Genomic DNA, 17,454 nt, shown 5'->3' with positions numbered 1-17,454 from the left:
CTATCTTTATATTCGCTCTTTCCCTACTTTTTCTTCCCTTGCATATCAGTATTTTAGTTTTACTTTTATTTATATTCATACAGTACTGATCTGTCAGTACCGCTTCCATTTTATTTAAAGCTATCTCTAACTTCTCCTTGCTAGATGCTAATACTGCTATATCATCTGCAAATCTAAGCATACTAATCTTTTGCCCTTGCGCATCTATCCCTACAGTTGTACTGTCTTTAATGATGTTGATGGCGTCTTCGATGTATAGATTAAAAAGTAGTAGAGTATTCCTTTTAATTTTTAATTAAGGTTTTTAAGAAGTTTCTTAGTTTATAGCATTCATTTGGATGTTTTGCTTGTTTATTCTCCTCTGAGTATAATTTTTATTTGAGCTATCGCTACATTCCTTAAAAAGTCATAATTATTACTACATAACTAAGAGTTAGATTACATCAATCGATCAAGCGTTTCACTAGAAATTAGGTATAGATACTGCTAAAAATAGCATTGTGAAATTTTTGTGTTTTTATTTCCTTTTTTTTTATCTGATAAACAGAATTTTCAATTTTTTTCTTATTTCAAGTATTACGTGGATAACAAAGTAAAACATCAGTTTTTTTTTGTTAGAATCAATTTTCTGAAAGATAAGTAAAATCAGATAAAAATTATCCCCGCTCCCCCAAACGAAATCCTGTATCAGTGCCACATTTAAATTTTTCTTTTATATTTTTATATTTTATTTTGTTCCATATATATGTATTGTTTAAGCCCAAAGAATAAACAATTCTAGTATGTGTTATGTCAGTGTTCGGATGGGGTTAGATTTGTAAGGGCTCGTATCAGGCAATATGTTGCTGTTAACTATTAGTTGTTAGTGGAATAAAGCGGCACCACCAAAACTAATTGGAGGTGCTATTTGTTATTGAGGTTAAGAACGCATAAACGTTTAATTTTCTTTACTTATACTGTACAATTTAATTTACAATATGGACTATGTACATCGAACCCGTTTCTTTGAAACTATCTTAACCTACCTTGGAAAACTTGTAAACTGTCTTTGAATTATGTGAGCTGTCTCTGAATTATATGAGCTGTCTTTGCATTAAATTAACTTGAATATGTAAATAAAGGGGTGCAGTGTAGGGGTCCCTTTCTATAGGGTTGTTCGGAAAGTCATTTCGTTTTTAGCATAATTCCACGCTAATAAAATTTTTGGTCTTTGCTGGCAAAAAACTGATCGAGGAGGTTTTTGACCTCCTCATTTGAGGTGAAGGTTTTACCGTCTAAAAAATTTTGGAGTGACCGGAACAAATAATAATCCGATGGTGCCAGGTCTGGAGAATATGGTGGGTGTAGCATTGTATCCCATTCAAGCTGTAAAAGCTTTTGGCGAGTGACCAAACTTGTGTGAGGTCTCGCGTTGTCTTGGTGAAACACTACACCTTTCCTGTTGATTAGTTCTGACCTTTTCTGTTGAAGTGCATCATTCAGTTTGTCCAGCTGATGACAGTAGACTTCCGAATTAATCGTTGTGTTATCCGGTAAAAGCTCAAAAAAAACGATTCCTTTAAAATCCCACCAAACAGACAGCATCACCTTTTTTTGGTGAATATCGGCTTTGGAAATGGTTTGAGCCGGTTCATCTTTTTTGCTCCATGACCTCTTGCGTTTGACGTTGTTGTATACAACCCATTTTTCGTCCCCAGTGATGATGCGCTTCAAAAACGGATCATTTTCGTGACGTTTGAGAAGCGAATCGCAGACGTCAATGCGGCGACACAGATTTCTCTCTGTGAGAACATGGGGAACCTATACATCGAGCTTCGAGGATAATCCCAGGCCCTTCAAGTGGTCATAAACGTTGAATTTGATAAATTTAACCTCAATCCGATCTCACGTATTGTTATTCGCCGGTTCACATCAACTAATGCCTTTATCGCGTCTTTATCAGCCTCAACCGGCCTTCCCTAACGTGGTGCATCTTCGACATCAAAATTGCCGGATCGAAATTTAGCGAACCAGTTCTGGCACTGGCGTACTGTCAACACACCTTCTCCATACACATCAGTCAATTTCTTTCTGGCTTGAACGGCATTTTTACTCTTTCTGTAGTAAAACAGTAAGATATGTCGAAAATGCTGCTTATCGCTCTCCATATTTAAAAGGGCACCAACCAAAAACTACTGCGTAGAATTAATTGGAATTTTTCACACACAAGCCTTGCTATATGAGCTCTTAAAGCATATAAAAATTATACGGCTTAAATGTGAAGTTGGGTGCAAAAGAATACAATTAAATCCTCTGTCGGGAAAAAACGAAATGACTTTCCGAACAACCCGAAACTACAGAATGTCTTTATATAGGTACAACATTCACAGTTTTTTTGTCATTAGACAATACAAACCGGCCGGTACCGCCGCAACCGCTATGTCCCTGCATTTTAAGTCTGTAATATCTTCGAAAATATTCATTTAAATGACGCATTTCCTAATGAAAGTTTAAACATTTTTGGGGCATCAAAATTAAACGCGTTGAGTCCTCGATGGACCTGTACATCACAATACATGACTTTTGACATCCTTCTTGCTATCAACCCTAACCAATTTATGTACACATTTAATCGACTGAGATTTATTACAGTGCCAAGTTAATCTTTTCCGCCGCCGAATTTACTTTTTAAAGATACTTTTTTATATTTTTAATGTAGAAATTCGACTGACTCAAAAGCATGAGCTGCAATTCCGTCTAAAGGAAAACAATAACACACTATGTTCGTTTATTCTCCTTGCTAGATGCTAATACTGCTATATCATCTGCAAATCTAAGCATACTAATCTTTTGCCCTTGCGCATCTATCCCTACAGTTGTACTGTCTTTAATGATGTTGATGGCGTCTTCGATGTATAGATTAAAAAGTAGTAGAGTATTCCTTTTAATTTTTAATTAAGGTTTTTAAGAAGTTTCTTAGTTTATAGCATTCATTTGGATGTTTTGCTTGTTTATTCTCCTCTGAGTATAATTTTTATTTGAGCTATCGCTACATTCCTTAAAAAGTCATAATTATTACTACATAACTAAGAGTTAGATTACATCAATCGATCAAGCGTTTCACTAGAAATTAGGTATAGATACTGCTAAAAATAGCATTGTGAAATTTTTGTGTTTTTATTTCCTTTTTTTTTATCTGATAAACAGAATTTTCAATTTTTTTCTTATTTCAAGTATTACGTGGATAACAAAGTAAAACATCAGTTTTTTTTTGNACACATTTAATCGACTGAGATTTATTACAGTGCCAAGTTAATCTTTTCCGCCGCCGAATTTACTTTTTAAAGATACTTTTTTATATTTTTAATGTAGAAATTCGACTGACTCAAAAGCATGAGCTGCAATTCCGTCTAAAGGAAAACAATAACACACTATGTTCGTTTATTAATTTCCAATCGAGATGTTTACGAGTTAACGGTGGAGCAACAACTGAATTACAATAACGAAAATAATTAATGTTACAATTTGCATTAAAAACCTTAGCAAGCTTATTAATATCAGAACAATGCAATTTCCGATAACATTATTGATATTGCGTACGCTTGCACGCTGACGTTGCGTATTTCAATAACCACAATATATTTTAAATATGATAACTGCCATACATAACACTATTTTTACGCATAGGCACAAAAGAAACCCTTCTCGAAATCGAAACAAAAGACTTTGGTTCAGAAAGAAACTATTATTTGAAAAAAAAATACAACCTGTAATTATACAACACGCTACTGAAGTGAAACATACAAACATACCGGGATAGGGGTTAAGGAATTGGTTTAATGGTATTATTTGTACACTATGCTGCGCACGGGTGCAATACTGACAGTAAATATACTATAGAATGTCTTTACAGCAATCACAGCTTTTTTTCATTAAACAATACAAACCGACCGGTACCGCCGCAAGCACTGTGTCCCTGCATTTTAAGTCTGTAATATCTTCGAAAATATTCATTTAAATTATATGCTGTAAAGGGCCATATTGATCTATATTAAATGCACAATGTCTTTAAAAGTACTTAACTAGATAAGGATTAATGCTGTATTTTTTAAAATCGCTTCGTAAATAAGCCATTATTTATTTAAAAAACGGTTATTGTATAGATAGATAGACATATACCATCGCGGACTTTTTTGTAGACCTTTTTAAAGGGGTACAATACTGTAGTATATTATTTTGATCTATCTCGTAGGGTACAGCCAGCGTTTGCAATATAAGCGCAAAAAATGTGTTTATTTACGACATCACATTACAAACCTCTAAAATTATCAGTGTTTCTGTACTGTATTATGCATGTATTATACACATAAACCTTCCTCTTGATTCACTCTATCTATTAAAAGAAACTGCATTAAAATCCGTTGCGTAGTTTTAAAGATCTAAGCATATGTACATAGGGACAGACAGCGGGGGAAATGCGTTGCATGATTTCGTTACATAGCAACTCGTATGAAACAAACTTACCCTACCGTGCGTAAAGAAGTTTCACATCAAAAACACAGACATTAAAAAAAACTGAATTTTGACTAAAACTAATTGATGAATAGGACTTAAACAGTCAGTATGTGTTGTGATGCCGACATTCTCGATTTTTTAGAAATGTGAACAAGCCTTTTAAACCCGGTGTTAAATTACCTTTTACTGCTACAATTTTTAATCATTTATAAAAACGCAGTTACAATGTTTCTACACCTTTCGGCCTCTTAGAAAATCGTTAAAAATAAATAAATATTCCTTAAAATACAGCATAATTTAGGTGACATTTACTGGAGATCTAATTTTAAATAACTAGACACACGACAGTGTGTCAGCCAAGTTCGGAAAAGAGAAAAGGACGGCAGTGTGTAATTTACATGAACTATTTCAGGCTACTTTCGGTCCCCTGATAACTCAGAAACTATTACTTCTATAGGCTTACAATTTTGCAGACCTAATAACTCCCCCACGAACACCTAGAGTCCTAAATTTCATGAATAAAACTATGATAGTTTTCGAGTTATTCCGACCTAAAAAGGACCTACTCATCAAAATTCTAGACCACTTCTAGATTTGGAGAAATAAAAATTGCCATCAAGGTGTACCATTAGGATACCTTTACAAAAACTATAAATTATCAATTTTTAACAAATTATTGGTGGCCTACCTCTAGGTAAACAACTGACAGCAAGATAGATTGCGGGTTCAAGTTTCACATTCGACAGTTTTTCTAATTCATAAACATGATTTATTGAAATTGAAACTTGTCACACTTTAAATTCCACATAAAAAAAGGTAATTCATACAGTTCATAGTCTGTTGGAAACGTGCAAAAAAGATAAAACTTTTCAAAAAGTAATGATACCTAACCAAAAACATAAATGTGAAAAATAGGGCCCAGTCTAGCACAAACGATATTCGAGATACTCTGCTTTAGTCATAAAAGATTTGAGATCTGAAGGGGTGCCAAGTTTCACACAGGGTGTAATCTAATTACGTTCTTAACAATAGATTTAAAATTTGGCAAGTTTTAATGCTCATTTTCAGTTAATTTCGCTTAACGTGACAAACTTGCCAAGTTAAATTCAACGTCAAAAAACGTAATTTTATTACCCCTTGTATGAAACTTGGCACCCGTTCAGATCTCAATTCATTTATCAGCCTCATCAGTTTAGATGTAGTCTAGTTAATTGATAGTTAACTTTATTCATTTTGATTATTACACTTCTGACTATTATTAATTTAATAATGAGAGGAATTTCTGGAAATTAGTGGAACACAGCGAATATAATTGTTAAAATGATAAATAACCCATCATTTTTTCTGGAGTTTCCTATATAGATAAATTATCCAGTTTCTTATTTAGTTAGTTGTTGGTTGTTTATACAAAATTTATTTAAAGTTTGCCTATTAAAAATCAAATAAACAATAATTGTTCCCATAAACATTTCAAATCGTTTTGGTTGAGTTGCAATTGCACAAAAAGATTTCGCGAATGGTTTCTCATATAATTTTTGCAATTATATTTTTAAAAATACAAAGATCAGATGAACAATGACTTAAGAAAAAGGCGATAGCCAAAATTAATTATATACTTATTGGTAACGTTATGTTATATAGTTGATAATTGGAAGATGTTTTCTTACCTGACGAAACAATAAATAACTTTCACAATTCTTATTGTTCTTATCTATTCAAGATTCACCTGTTAATGCGGAAAATCACAATGGTATTGCGTTATCAATAATACATAAATGCACGCCATTCAAAGCGTAACTGATAGTCTTCCTGTATCACTAACTTCTATTAACAAACAATAATAAAGCTAAAAAATAAACTTGCGAGTAAATACGTAGAGAATTAATTAGATGTAATTTTAATGACCAAAACACGTATACGTAATAGTATACTTGTCAGTTTTGTATTCAAAAGAAAAGTGATTTAATTCTTCACGTTGAAATTACATTCAAGGACAGCAACGAATAAATGAATAGGTTTTTGATGCGTTTTGTCCATATCATGATATAAGTACAATTATATTAAATGGAAGTTTAATGTAAGTATTTATCTAATATATGAACCGTTTTTATCGATTTTAAATGCTTCGACCAAAACATTAAATTGTTATAAGAGAAACGATAATTTAATATATTTCGAGTACAGGCTAAATCAAATGTACGAAAGTATCTACATATCTGTTTTTAATATTTACATATAAGTAAGCCTTTGTTAGGTGCCTAAATATGGTAAATTTTCTTCAAACGAAAATTAGAGCTCGTATGTTACTTAATTTCAAACAGCAAAACTTGTAATTGTTTTTTCTAAAGTACTAATATTTTGATAAAAAAGTACTGATTATACGTATAGTAAAAATTTTCATAAAAAAAACACTAAAAATCCAAAATTTCACAATGACGCTTAAGAAGCCTAAAACGCGTCACTATATCCAAGCTGTCATCGTCAGTTAGAGACTAATATAGTTTTTTTTCAATGTTTATATGACCAAAGACTATCCAGATGTAATTGTTTCAGAACTAAAGAAACGAAGTCACCGTCATTTACCACAAGAAAATTTACTGAGAGGTTTCTTGTTTCACTTCATCCACCCTTAATCCATACGAGAAGGTAATGTTTAATGTGATAAATTTTTTTTCGTATATTTGACTACCACAGTTTGCTATCATCATCATCATCATCATATAAAGTCATTTGTCCTAAGACTGGTTGAACATGCACCTCCACTCTTTCCTATCCTGAGCATTTCCCTAAAACCAGAACATCCCACATCCTTATAACTATTTATGAACAGTAAACTAAAAATTAATTATTATTTATCTGGCTTAACTGGCATACTTTAAATATATTTCGTAACAGTCTTAAAAAATGTGGACCACCTTTAGGTGACTTAGAAACTTGAAAGTTGACTGTAAGGTAGATCATTAGGGGCATATATTGAGTGCAAAATCCAAAATGGCTACTGGCTGTATTTTGCGGTTAATTCTAGAATTGAATGTTTCGTTACGATCAAAGCTCGCAATGAAGCTTTTGTACAGCTTTGGACGCGTGTAAGCACCAATCTTAGAATGTGCAGCTACAAAATGACTAAAAAACGTTCTTTTGATCGCATGCAGTCGAATATTAAAAATAAGCACATCTAAAATAGCCTAACCTTACGTAACCTAAACTAATGTAATAATTTGTACTTTTTTGGGAAAAAAATCGAATACCTATTTGTAAAACTATAGAATTGGAGTTCTAGATAAAAACAAATTGTTACATTTATTAACGATGGGTTAGTTCTTCTTCCAGAATTGTACCCCAAAAAAGTTCAAAAAGGTCGCCTTGGTCATGTGACAATTGTGTATTCTTAAATCCGTATAAAAGCTACATTTGACCATAACAAGACGTCCAATCCTTGGGAAAAATCCATAAACTATAAATCTTCAATTTTTGTCCAGGTGGAATCATATAGTTTCAAGTATCTACCTACATTAGCACTTTAATTTCTTATACTTATTATCTTACACATATAGTTTAATGCCTCTTTGAGGCGTGCAAAAAGGATGGCACTCGCTTTGCTGATAAAAGTTTAGATCTGAATGGGTGCCAAAATAAATTTACAAATTGCCATATTTCAATAATTAGTAAATTACGTTTAACGTGATAAATACTAAATTCAGTATCAAAAAACATAATTCTTGATACCATGAATAAAAATTGGCACCCGTTCAAATCCTAATTCAACTGCGTCAAAATATTTATAATCAATTTGGCCCACTTTTTACTTTTATATTTTTAACAAAATTTATATTATTGGAATGTTACATTAATATCTAACAATTGCACTTTGTTTAATTCTATTTCTGTAATAAACTATTAAATAATCACAAAATTGCTATCAAGTGTATAATTGGTAGGTAATACGAAAATAAAAGTAATATACTTTTGATAATGGGCAATGCTCAAAACAGTAGTAGAGAAATTTTGAATACATTAGTGATCATTTTTCACCTGTTTTAATTGGAAAAAATTTTACTGATTTTGTTGAGTAAATAAATACATAAAATAAATGCTAAATCTAATAGTAATTTCTTTATTTAAATATTTTATATTCAATGTCTAATACAGTAATTAATTCACAACAATAATAGTCAAAATACATTTGTACATTTTTAAAATATATGTGTATGAAACTTATACTACGCCAAAAATTAAAAAAAAAATATCACAATAGTATTTTTATGATGCAAAAACGCGTCACTTATTAAAAACAAAAATTTATGGCAGGTGGTTTCTCAGGAATTTTACCAAACTCAAATTCGCTACTTTCAAAACATTTTCTTTCATCTTCACTTAAATCTTGTGGCTTGGAATAAAAACTTTCTTCCCTCTCATTTTCGACAACAGTATTCCCTTGTGTAGAACTAAAAATACTACTTGAGTGAGACTGACTATTTGGATAATGAACAGGTGCAGTGGAACAAAAAGGAGTTGCTGTTTGAGCGATCGCCTTACCAGTCGTAGATCCTCCTAGATTTGTATTTTGATTACCAAACAATGAAGACTGATTTTGATTTTGGCTTTGATTACTGAAAGGTGGTATGTTTTGAGTTTGATTTTGGTTACTGAATGAAGCTTGGTTTTGATTTACATTAATTTGTTGACCACTAAGCATCTGCTGTTGTATTTGATTTTGAACTTGGGAAGCAAAAATATTTTGATTTGGGTTATTAAAAGCTGAATTTTGCTGTTGATTTGTAAACGAAGATACAGAAGTCGGGGTATTCAAGGAAGTTGTAGCATTTGCAAACTGTTTATTGGAATTAAAATTTTGAGTGACTTGAGCACCAAAAGGTTGTTGAGAAGCCGCTTGAAAAGGGGATGAACCAGCCACTGACTGAGTTTGGAACTGAGAAGTTGCAAATGGAGAATTTTGAGCAAAAGGGTGAGAAGTTCCTGTATTACTAAAAGCTAAATTTTGAGGCTGACTTTGTTGAACTAAATTGCTTCTAAATACACCTTGGTTTGAATTGACTTGTCCAAATCCACTTCCTTGCTGTGTTCCTCCAAAAATTGAACTTTGTTGTGGTGCATTACTGTTTCCAAACAACTTTTGGTTGGCTTGAGCAAAAATGGACTTTGAAGATTGAGAGCTAAATCCTTGAGATGCGCTCTGATTAGAACCGAAGGTCTGACTTTGTTGTTTATTGTTACCAAGTAAACTACCAGTCTGGACAGATCTGGGCCCCCCAAAAGGCGAATTTTGTGTTGTAGCAAAAGGTGAACTCCCAAATGAACTCGAGGTGTTACTGCTTGATGGTGAATTGTAAATATTTTTTATTATATTTACCACATCCGCTGAAGGATTTTGTAAGGCCCTTGTTTTTGCCATTACATCTTGCATGAGCATTTGAAGTTGTTGTTTCTAAAATATTAATCTTTATATATTTAAAACAAAAAAGCACGATAAACCTCACTTACATACTGGTCTAAAGTTCCATTCTTTTGAGCTTCATAAAAAGCAAGTCTTAATTCTTCAAAGCTTTTATCTTCAAAACCAGGAAAATTACTTTTCTCTTTGAAGGGTGCATAGCAGGAAAATAGCCACTGGCCCCCTTTTTCTGCTGCTTGCATATCATTCGAGACAGATTGTACCAACATATTAATATCAATGTTTGGTGCGTTAGTTGCTTGAGAGGCATTCTGTTGTCTTAACACTGATGTATAGGATTGAATATTGTCTGTAATAACATTGTTACAATGAGAAAGCTATAACTTTACATAAAAATTAATAACATACCTCCAATGTTGTGATCAAATTTACAACTGGTTCCGAAGCGACAATTCCCTTGCAGAAAATATTTGCAAATGACCATTTTAGTTAAATTGTTTAAGTCATTAACTTTTATAGATACGTTTAATGTACAGAAAAGACTTGCACAAAAGTTAGGTTAATCCATATCATTGATTGCTACTTCTTCTTCTTCATTACGATTTTGAAAATAAAAAACAATTCAGCCAATTTACAGTAGCGTTCAACTTAAATCTATGTGTATGTATAACTTTAATTAATTAATTTAATTCGCCCCCATTTCCATTTTGCTATGAGGTACTTGTCATTTATAATTTATATTTTATTTTTGCTGTTTCATCCATCCATTTTTATTCTGTCATTTGTTCTTAATGTAATAGTATCCCTAATTCGTTCGTCGTAATCATTTTTAATTACAATACCTAAGTATGGTAGAAAGAATTTGAAGACGCATAGGAGCATACGTATTATTTGAATTATTTTGTTCACTTATTCATTTGTACAAATGTAACAAAAACTTTTGTAATCAACAGAATTCCTTACTACTAAACATTTTGTTATCACATTGTAAACTATTATTGTAAGACTAAATGACTCCTCTTCGGAATTTTGAATTTAAAATTAGTCTTCGTAACTGCTACGTTATGATCGTTATCTATATCTGTTCCCGCAATGCTTCACCTGATTTTTGTATGTAATCTAACTGATATCTTCCTAAATCACCGGGAATCTTCCACATATAGCGCCTCCTAACATGGTAGTTAAATAAAGTATTCGCGATGGTTAATTTATGTTTATCGCAAAATTCTATCTCCCCTACCATTTCTATTACCTAATCCAAAAGTACCTGTTTCTTTCTTTACCTTCACCTATTACTGCGTGGAAGTATTCAACAACTGGTAGATTTTTCTGTCCTTTAACTAAACTTAACACGTCTTCCATATCGGCATATATTACTTCTACGTCTTCATCAATGTAAGATGAGGTAGACATACACACCTGCACTATTACTATTTTTATCGGTTTCGAGTGTAATTTAACCATAACTATCCTATCGTTTTTTTGGTGAATAACTTTCTACACTCTGTCCAGATTTCTTACTCATTACAATTTCTACCCCCGAATCTTCCACCGATCATGTATGTGTTATTCTAAAGTCTCCAGCTTCTGGCTAACGGACTTCACTAATGCCTACTATATCTACTTCTAGTCTATTCATCTCTACTTTCAAATTTTCTAATTTTCCTGCTTGCCTTATTGGGCTTGATGACGTTCACTGAAGTAGACCCCGCTCGGACATCCAAATGGGAGATTAGTTTACGTCTGGAGTGCTTTATCTCAAAGGATGAAATCATTTGACTTGTCTTAGTTTGGTTTCACTTTAAGAACCCCTCTATTATGGTTGAACCTACGATCCGGCTCCATAAATTATTGAAACGAGAAGCCAATCCAACCACTATAGTTTGTACAAGAGTTTCTTCAAGATTCAAGTCTCCTTGTATCAAGTTTACTAGTTCATCAACTAATATTTTGAATATAATATACCTAGAGACTCAATTAGACTAACTATAACCCGCTCGCATCGCAGGATGTAAGTGGAAAATTTAGTAAATAATTATTAAGCAAACCTCATCAATGGAATTTCAGTTTTTTCCACATTTTCCAATTCTTAGGGCAACTTTTCTTTCCCTAAAACCATATTCAGACCATTATGAATATTTGAAAAAGGTGATGCTAACAAACAGTATTTCATATTTATTGTATAATATACATTAAACTTCAACCACCATTGCACTCCCTTTAACGTGGATTTATTCATTTATTGAAAACCAAAAAAGTTTGAAAATGTTTTCAAAAATAAATATGTATACCTACAAAATCGAAAGTCCNAGCTTTACGTAAGAGTTTAAAAAATCTAGTGATTTTTTCTTGTTTTGAATTTTGAATTAGTCCACTCGGTTACATCTTTTATAAAAGTCACCTAGGCACGAGCCAACAGTACTTAAAAGATGCCGATACATTGAAAAATAACACCGAATCCTTTTCTGCTTACTCGGTTACATCTTTTAAAAAACTTCAGTTCAGTAGGACATGCGCAGTAGAGTAAAAACATGCTTATCGGTTCTGGTTATCATGAGTTTAATGTTTGGAATAGAGGTTTGAAATTTTGTAGTAAGATAATGCTTTGTTCTGAAGCTTGTCGAAGGCCATTTTTTATTTTTTTAATTTCTATTGAAAATACATGTTCTACAAGAGGCATCAACTTTAAGCGCTTGCAAAAGCTTTTAATGATCACATTATTGAAAACCAAAATCGTATCGAGTTGGTGTGAATCTTTGTCTGTTGCCATACAAAAAATCAGATATTTATCTCATAGCGTTAAATCACAGTGTTTAGAATAGCAAAATTCACACTGGGTACGAGCAGTCTATTGCAGTAAATCCCCTTAATAAATGACACCGAATTCTTTTCTGTTTACCGATTGCATCCGCGAATAATGAAATTTTTAGCCGCGAATACAGGAACTGGGTTGCAATTTTTTCACCCGCGAATAATGAAAACGTAAATAAGAAACCATAACTGTATAAAATTAATGTGCTATCCAAATTTTATGTTTCTGCCATCAATAATTTCTGTTGTATGTTTGTATATATATCGCTCATTTTCATAGATTAAATTAAATTCTGTTCTCACTTTTTACATACTTATTTTTGAAAATCGCTTCCTTATTGTATCCTTTTGTTGCATATGAAACTCCTACGTAAAATTTTATGTTGCATCACAACTCGCAACCAGATAATTAACTAAACAACTTAAATTATATTTTTAAATTCAATATTCAGTTTCGTATCTTCATTTTGTCATGTGAATTTATTATTGTTGATTTCGTAAATTTATTCATTTATTGAAAACTAAAATTCATTGAAAATTTTATCAAAAATAAATATGTACACCTAAAAAACCGGAAGTTCAAAGGGTTATCTAACATTTTCTCGTACAAACTGCAGTTAACACAGCCCCATTTCACCTTTTCAATGATTTAATTTTGAAAACCCCTTCCTTATTGCATCCTTATGTTGTATAATAAATCCCCTGTGTTAAATTTTATGTTGCATTCCAACTCACAACAAAATAATTGACTAAACGATTACAAATTGAAAATACCTACTTATTTTAAACTATATTTTTGAATAAGATGTTCAGTTTTACAGTTTTATTCTGTCATTTCATGACTCATCCTTAAATAATTTATATTCTACTGAAAAGGAAAGGTTGTTTTTATCTTCTTGATATCGAATGCGTGCTCATTCGAAGTTTTTCCGTCTCTTTTATTAGAAGTGTTATCAGGCGATGGAACTTGCGCGAAGGAAAACACACATATTTTCAATTCTATAAAAGCGGGGCTGAAAGTCTCAACGGTATTGGTTAAATTACAAATAATCTGGCGCGAACCGTCGCAGAAATCTAATTTGATGCTTCTGCGTAACGTTTTCTACGTCATTGCTGCTTCATGCTGTAGCAATCGCAAATCCATGCCAGCTTGAACGCATGGTTCATTACCAAGTTAGTACAGTAGATTGTAATAGGAAGATGTTTCGTTCACATTTACGGAATTATTTTATTCCAAAAAGGTAACAAACTTGAATTTGTATATCTCTTTCTTGAATGAGTTAAAGGAATTAATTAAATCGGTACAAATTAGCTTTTGAAAAGAGTTCGGTTTTAATTTAACATACACGTTTGTTCTTAAAAATTCCAGATGTGTCACGGAGCATTCGTCATTTCAGTCCTTTTTTGTTCAGAGATGTAGCGGCGGCGTTGAAGTGCCTTTTTTTGATTGGGTACATATGCAGTGTTGCTGTTGCTAACGAATGGATTCACGATAGAGAATTGGTAAGTAACGAGGAATAACTTTTATTAAATATTTCGTTTTTAAACATAAAAGATTATTATTTTGCTTATTAATGGTACATTTTGAGATAATTATTTTTCCTTTCATCTGTAGGTATAAGAGCACAGCAGAATTAGTGGCACTTTATAATTTTATTTGCTTTTAAGTCCGTCTTTGTTTAATTTCATATAATGTTAATTTAATAGTGGTGTTAATTAGTTCTTCTCCATTTCTACAGCCAACAAATGAGAAAGAATTGAAGTTAACTTTGATGATACCGAAACAACCAATGCCTACAATGTTTTCTCTGGACTTGATTTTTGATTCTTGATTGGCTGTTGAAGTCTTCACCTTGCAACATTATGTAGTCAATTTTCAACTGATGAGCGAGAGCAGCTGTAGATTTGCTTGAATTCGATTGAAACAAGCTTTCTGCTGTGGCATTCCTCCTAGAATAAAACTGGATCACTGTACCTCCAGGTAATCTGTTTTCAATCTTAACTGTTTATTTTCCGTATTGTCCACAACATAAACTAACATTATCCAGCATCAATNTTTGGTAGAGAAGATCGGACAGATTTCGCCAAGGCAAGCTGGGCAGTCGCCTATTGCTCCTATTCCAGATAACCCACTGTACCCTGTCTGAAAGGAAGTAACGCTAGAGTAGACTCGCGAAAAGTGTATAAGACACTTTTAAGATCAACTAAATAGCTAAGCCCAAGGGAAGTCGTTCGGGGAGGCCCTCCCTAATTCCACAAGGGTGAGAAGAAACACACACGATAACGAAACGTTGAATCATGTAGAAGACGTAGGGTAAATGCGAAGCAATTTAGTAAGAATATGCAGTAAGCTAAGCGAAGAGGTAAGCAAGAGAATTGTTAGACTACTACTACAAAAAAGTTATTAGTACTACTAACAAGAAAAAATAACAGCTACAATGAATTCAAATAAGATAAATTAAAATAAGCATGCAAAATAAAAATGAATTCAAATACGATAAACTAAAATAAGCATGCAAAATAAAAATGAATTCAAATACAATAAACTACAAAAACATGCAAAATAAAAAATTAATTTGAATAATATCGACTTAAAGAATTAATTCTATTAGATAGAACATGCAAGATAAAGAACTATTTCAACTACGGGGTCTTCTTTGTCTTCTCCACCGTCGATCTGAAACAGATAGGGTGGTAACAGATTAATAAAGAGCAAGTAAAGTTAACCGTATCAAGTATTCTCACCTTAATTAACTGTAGCCTGTAACGTTCCAAAGTTTGCTGGTGTGAAAACAGAAAACTTGTTGTTTCAGTGGAATGCAAATAAATCTCCTCTTGCTCTCATTCGTCTGTTGAAAATTAATTGCAGAATGTTCCTAGGTGAAGACGAAAAAATTGTCCAGGAATAACAACACCATTGTAGACATTGGCTGTTTCAGTACGATAAACCGCAACTTTAATTATCTCTCATTTATTGGGTAATCTGCATAAATGGACAAAAAGACATATTAATTACACTAATCATTAAGGAAGAGATTAAACACGCCTGAAAGCAGGCAAAAGAAAAAAGAAATATAAATGTTGCGAACTTCGAGACAGGAGAAATCAACATTAATAAATTCACATTGCAAGTTAAAATTGAAAATTATAACTAAATTTGTTAACTTGGTATAAGAACGCTTCGCTTGTTTATTTTTTTAATACTTTTTCAAGTAGCTTTGTATGTATCGGTCAATCTGTAGAAATAAACAACAAGAACCGATTAGTTACACTCTCAAATAAGTAAAATATGAATGAAATACAATAAAAACAAGCACCAAAAGCAAGTTAATATCTAAATTGAATAGCGTGGCGTAATTTTAAATCATGACATAGATAAATGCTAAAGGCAATATAAATAATCATAGACGCCTGATAAAGTCAAAATATGCATTGTACAATAGATAATTGTTAGAAAAAAAGCCATTGATGCTGGATAATGTTAGTTTATGTTGTGGACAATAAGGAAAATAAACAGTTAAGATTGAAAACAGCTTACCTAGAGGTACAGTGATCCAGTTTTATTCTAGGAGGAATGCCACAGCAGAAAGCTTGTTTCAATCGAATTCAAGCAAATCTCCAGCTGTTCTCGCTCATCAGTTGAAAATTGACTACATAATGTTCTTCCAGATAATGAGGTATTCCCTGAGAAGAATGAAGACATCGTATTTTTTGCTTTTTATTGTATTTTTTGGAAATTTCATTTGTTTTTTTGTGTTTCTCTTACAGCTATTTTGTTTTTTTATTACATAAATTGTCATATTATAATAATCCTACTTAAGCTGATAGTTAAAACTTTTACAAATTATTTTTTTTGAGCATATTTGTCTATATGAAAGTGAACTTTGTTAGTAATTTCAATAATTAGAAGTAATTAGGGTGGATAGGGTGGCTATAAGGGGAGATGTGGAGGCCACAGATGGTTAGGGGTACTTTTTTCTCCCTAATCTCGCACTGAAATAATATGACAATTTATAAATAAAATAACGTATTTAATTGTATTTAAATTGATATTTCATTTGTTTTCTTGTCTTTCTCTTACAGGTATTTTGTTTCTTAACTTTTATAAGTCGTTAGAAACTATTGTTTCATAAATATTATGTTTGTATTGTGTATTATGCAGTTATTTTAAACCAATGTCGTATGTTGTAATAAATGTATATTCCGTGTCTAAATAAATAAATACATTATCATTGAATTGTCATTATCCTCGTTCTTTAGCAATGTAACAGTTATTCTAACTATTATTCAAAATAAAGTTCCTATTTAACGTATCAATGTGGTATGCCACAAGTTGTTCACACCCGGTATAATGTCCGTTATTTTATTCCAAAAAGGTAACAAACTTGAATTTGTATATCTCTTTCTTGAATGAGTTAAAGGAATTAATTAAATCGGTACAAATTAGCTTTTGAAAAGAGTTCGGTTTTAATTTAACATACACGTTTGTTCTTAAAAATTCCAGATGTGTCACGGAGCATTCGTCATTTCAGTCCTTTTTTGTTCAGAGATGTAGCGGCGGCGTTGAAGTGCCTTTTTTTGATTGGGTACATATGCAGTGTTGCTGTTGCTAACGAATGGATTCACGATAGAGAATTGGTAAGTAACGAGGAATAACTTTTATTAAATATTTCGTTTTTAAACATAAAAGATTATTATTTTGCTTATTAATGGTACATTTTGAGATAATTATTTTT

General features: G+C 32.1%; 2 protein-coding genes and 2 long non-coding RNA genes across 5 annotated transcripts in view; 1 reads left to right on the top strand and 3 right to left on the bottom strand.

Moving 5' to 3' along the window:
• Positions 1 to 6,324, bottom strand: part of LOC108734895 (cytochrome b5-related protein) — an 18,278-nt gene extending 11,954 nt beyond the window's left edge. For both annotated transcript variants that reach the window (XM_018466660.2, XM_018466658.2), the window contains exon 1: positions 6,162 to 6,324. The gene's annotated coding sequence lies outside the window, so the exon portion shown is untranslated. The remainder of the gene's footprint in view (positions 1 to 6,161) is intronic.
• The window catches only part of LOC108734897, a 53,221-nt gene that overhangs the window by 34,409 nt on the left and 1,358 nt on the right, over positions 1 to 17,454 (top strand). The window contains exons 3-5 of the long non-coding RNA XR_003231486.1: positions 7,048 to 7,140; positions 14,088 to 14,221; positions 14,458 to 14,699. This is a non-coding gene — a long non-coding RNA (uncharacterized LOC108734897). The remainder of the gene's footprint in view (positions 1 to 7,047; positions 7,141 to 14,087; positions 14,222 to 14,457; positions 14,700 to 17,454) is intronic.
• Positions 8,595 to 10,638, bottom strand: LOC108734892 (nucleoporin-like protein amo1). Its single transcript, XM_018466652.1, has 3 exons — positions 10,316 to 10,638; positions 9,997 to 10,256; positions 8,595 to 9,940 (listed from the first exon to the last, which is right to left on the bottom strand). The coding sequence occupies exons 1-3, from the start codon at positions 10,389 to 10,391 to the stop codon at positions 8,780 to 8,782; spliced, it is 1,497 nt and encodes a 498-aa protein (XP_018322154.1). The 5' UTR covers positions 10,392 to 10,638; the 3' UTR covers positions 8,595 to 8,779.
• On the bottom strand, positions 15,283 to 16,361 carry LOC108734898. Its single transcript, XR_001937471.2, has 3 exons — positions 16,257 to 16,361; positions 15,464 to 15,701; positions 15,283 to 15,395 (listed from the first exon to the last, which is right to left on the bottom strand). It is a non-coding gene; the product is annotated as an uncharacterized LOC108734898 (long non-coding RNA).

The sequence above is a fragment of the Agrilus planipennis genome, unplaced genomic scaffold (assembly GCF_000699045.2).
Source record: "Agrilus planipennis isolate EAB-ADULT unplaced genomic scaffold, Apla_2.0 scaffold84, whole genome shotgun sequence".
NCBI lineage: Eukaryota > Metazoa > Arthropoda > Insecta > Coleoptera > Buprestidae > Agrilus > Agrilus planipennis.
This window is presented reverse-complemented; position numbering and strand designations above follow the sequence as displayed.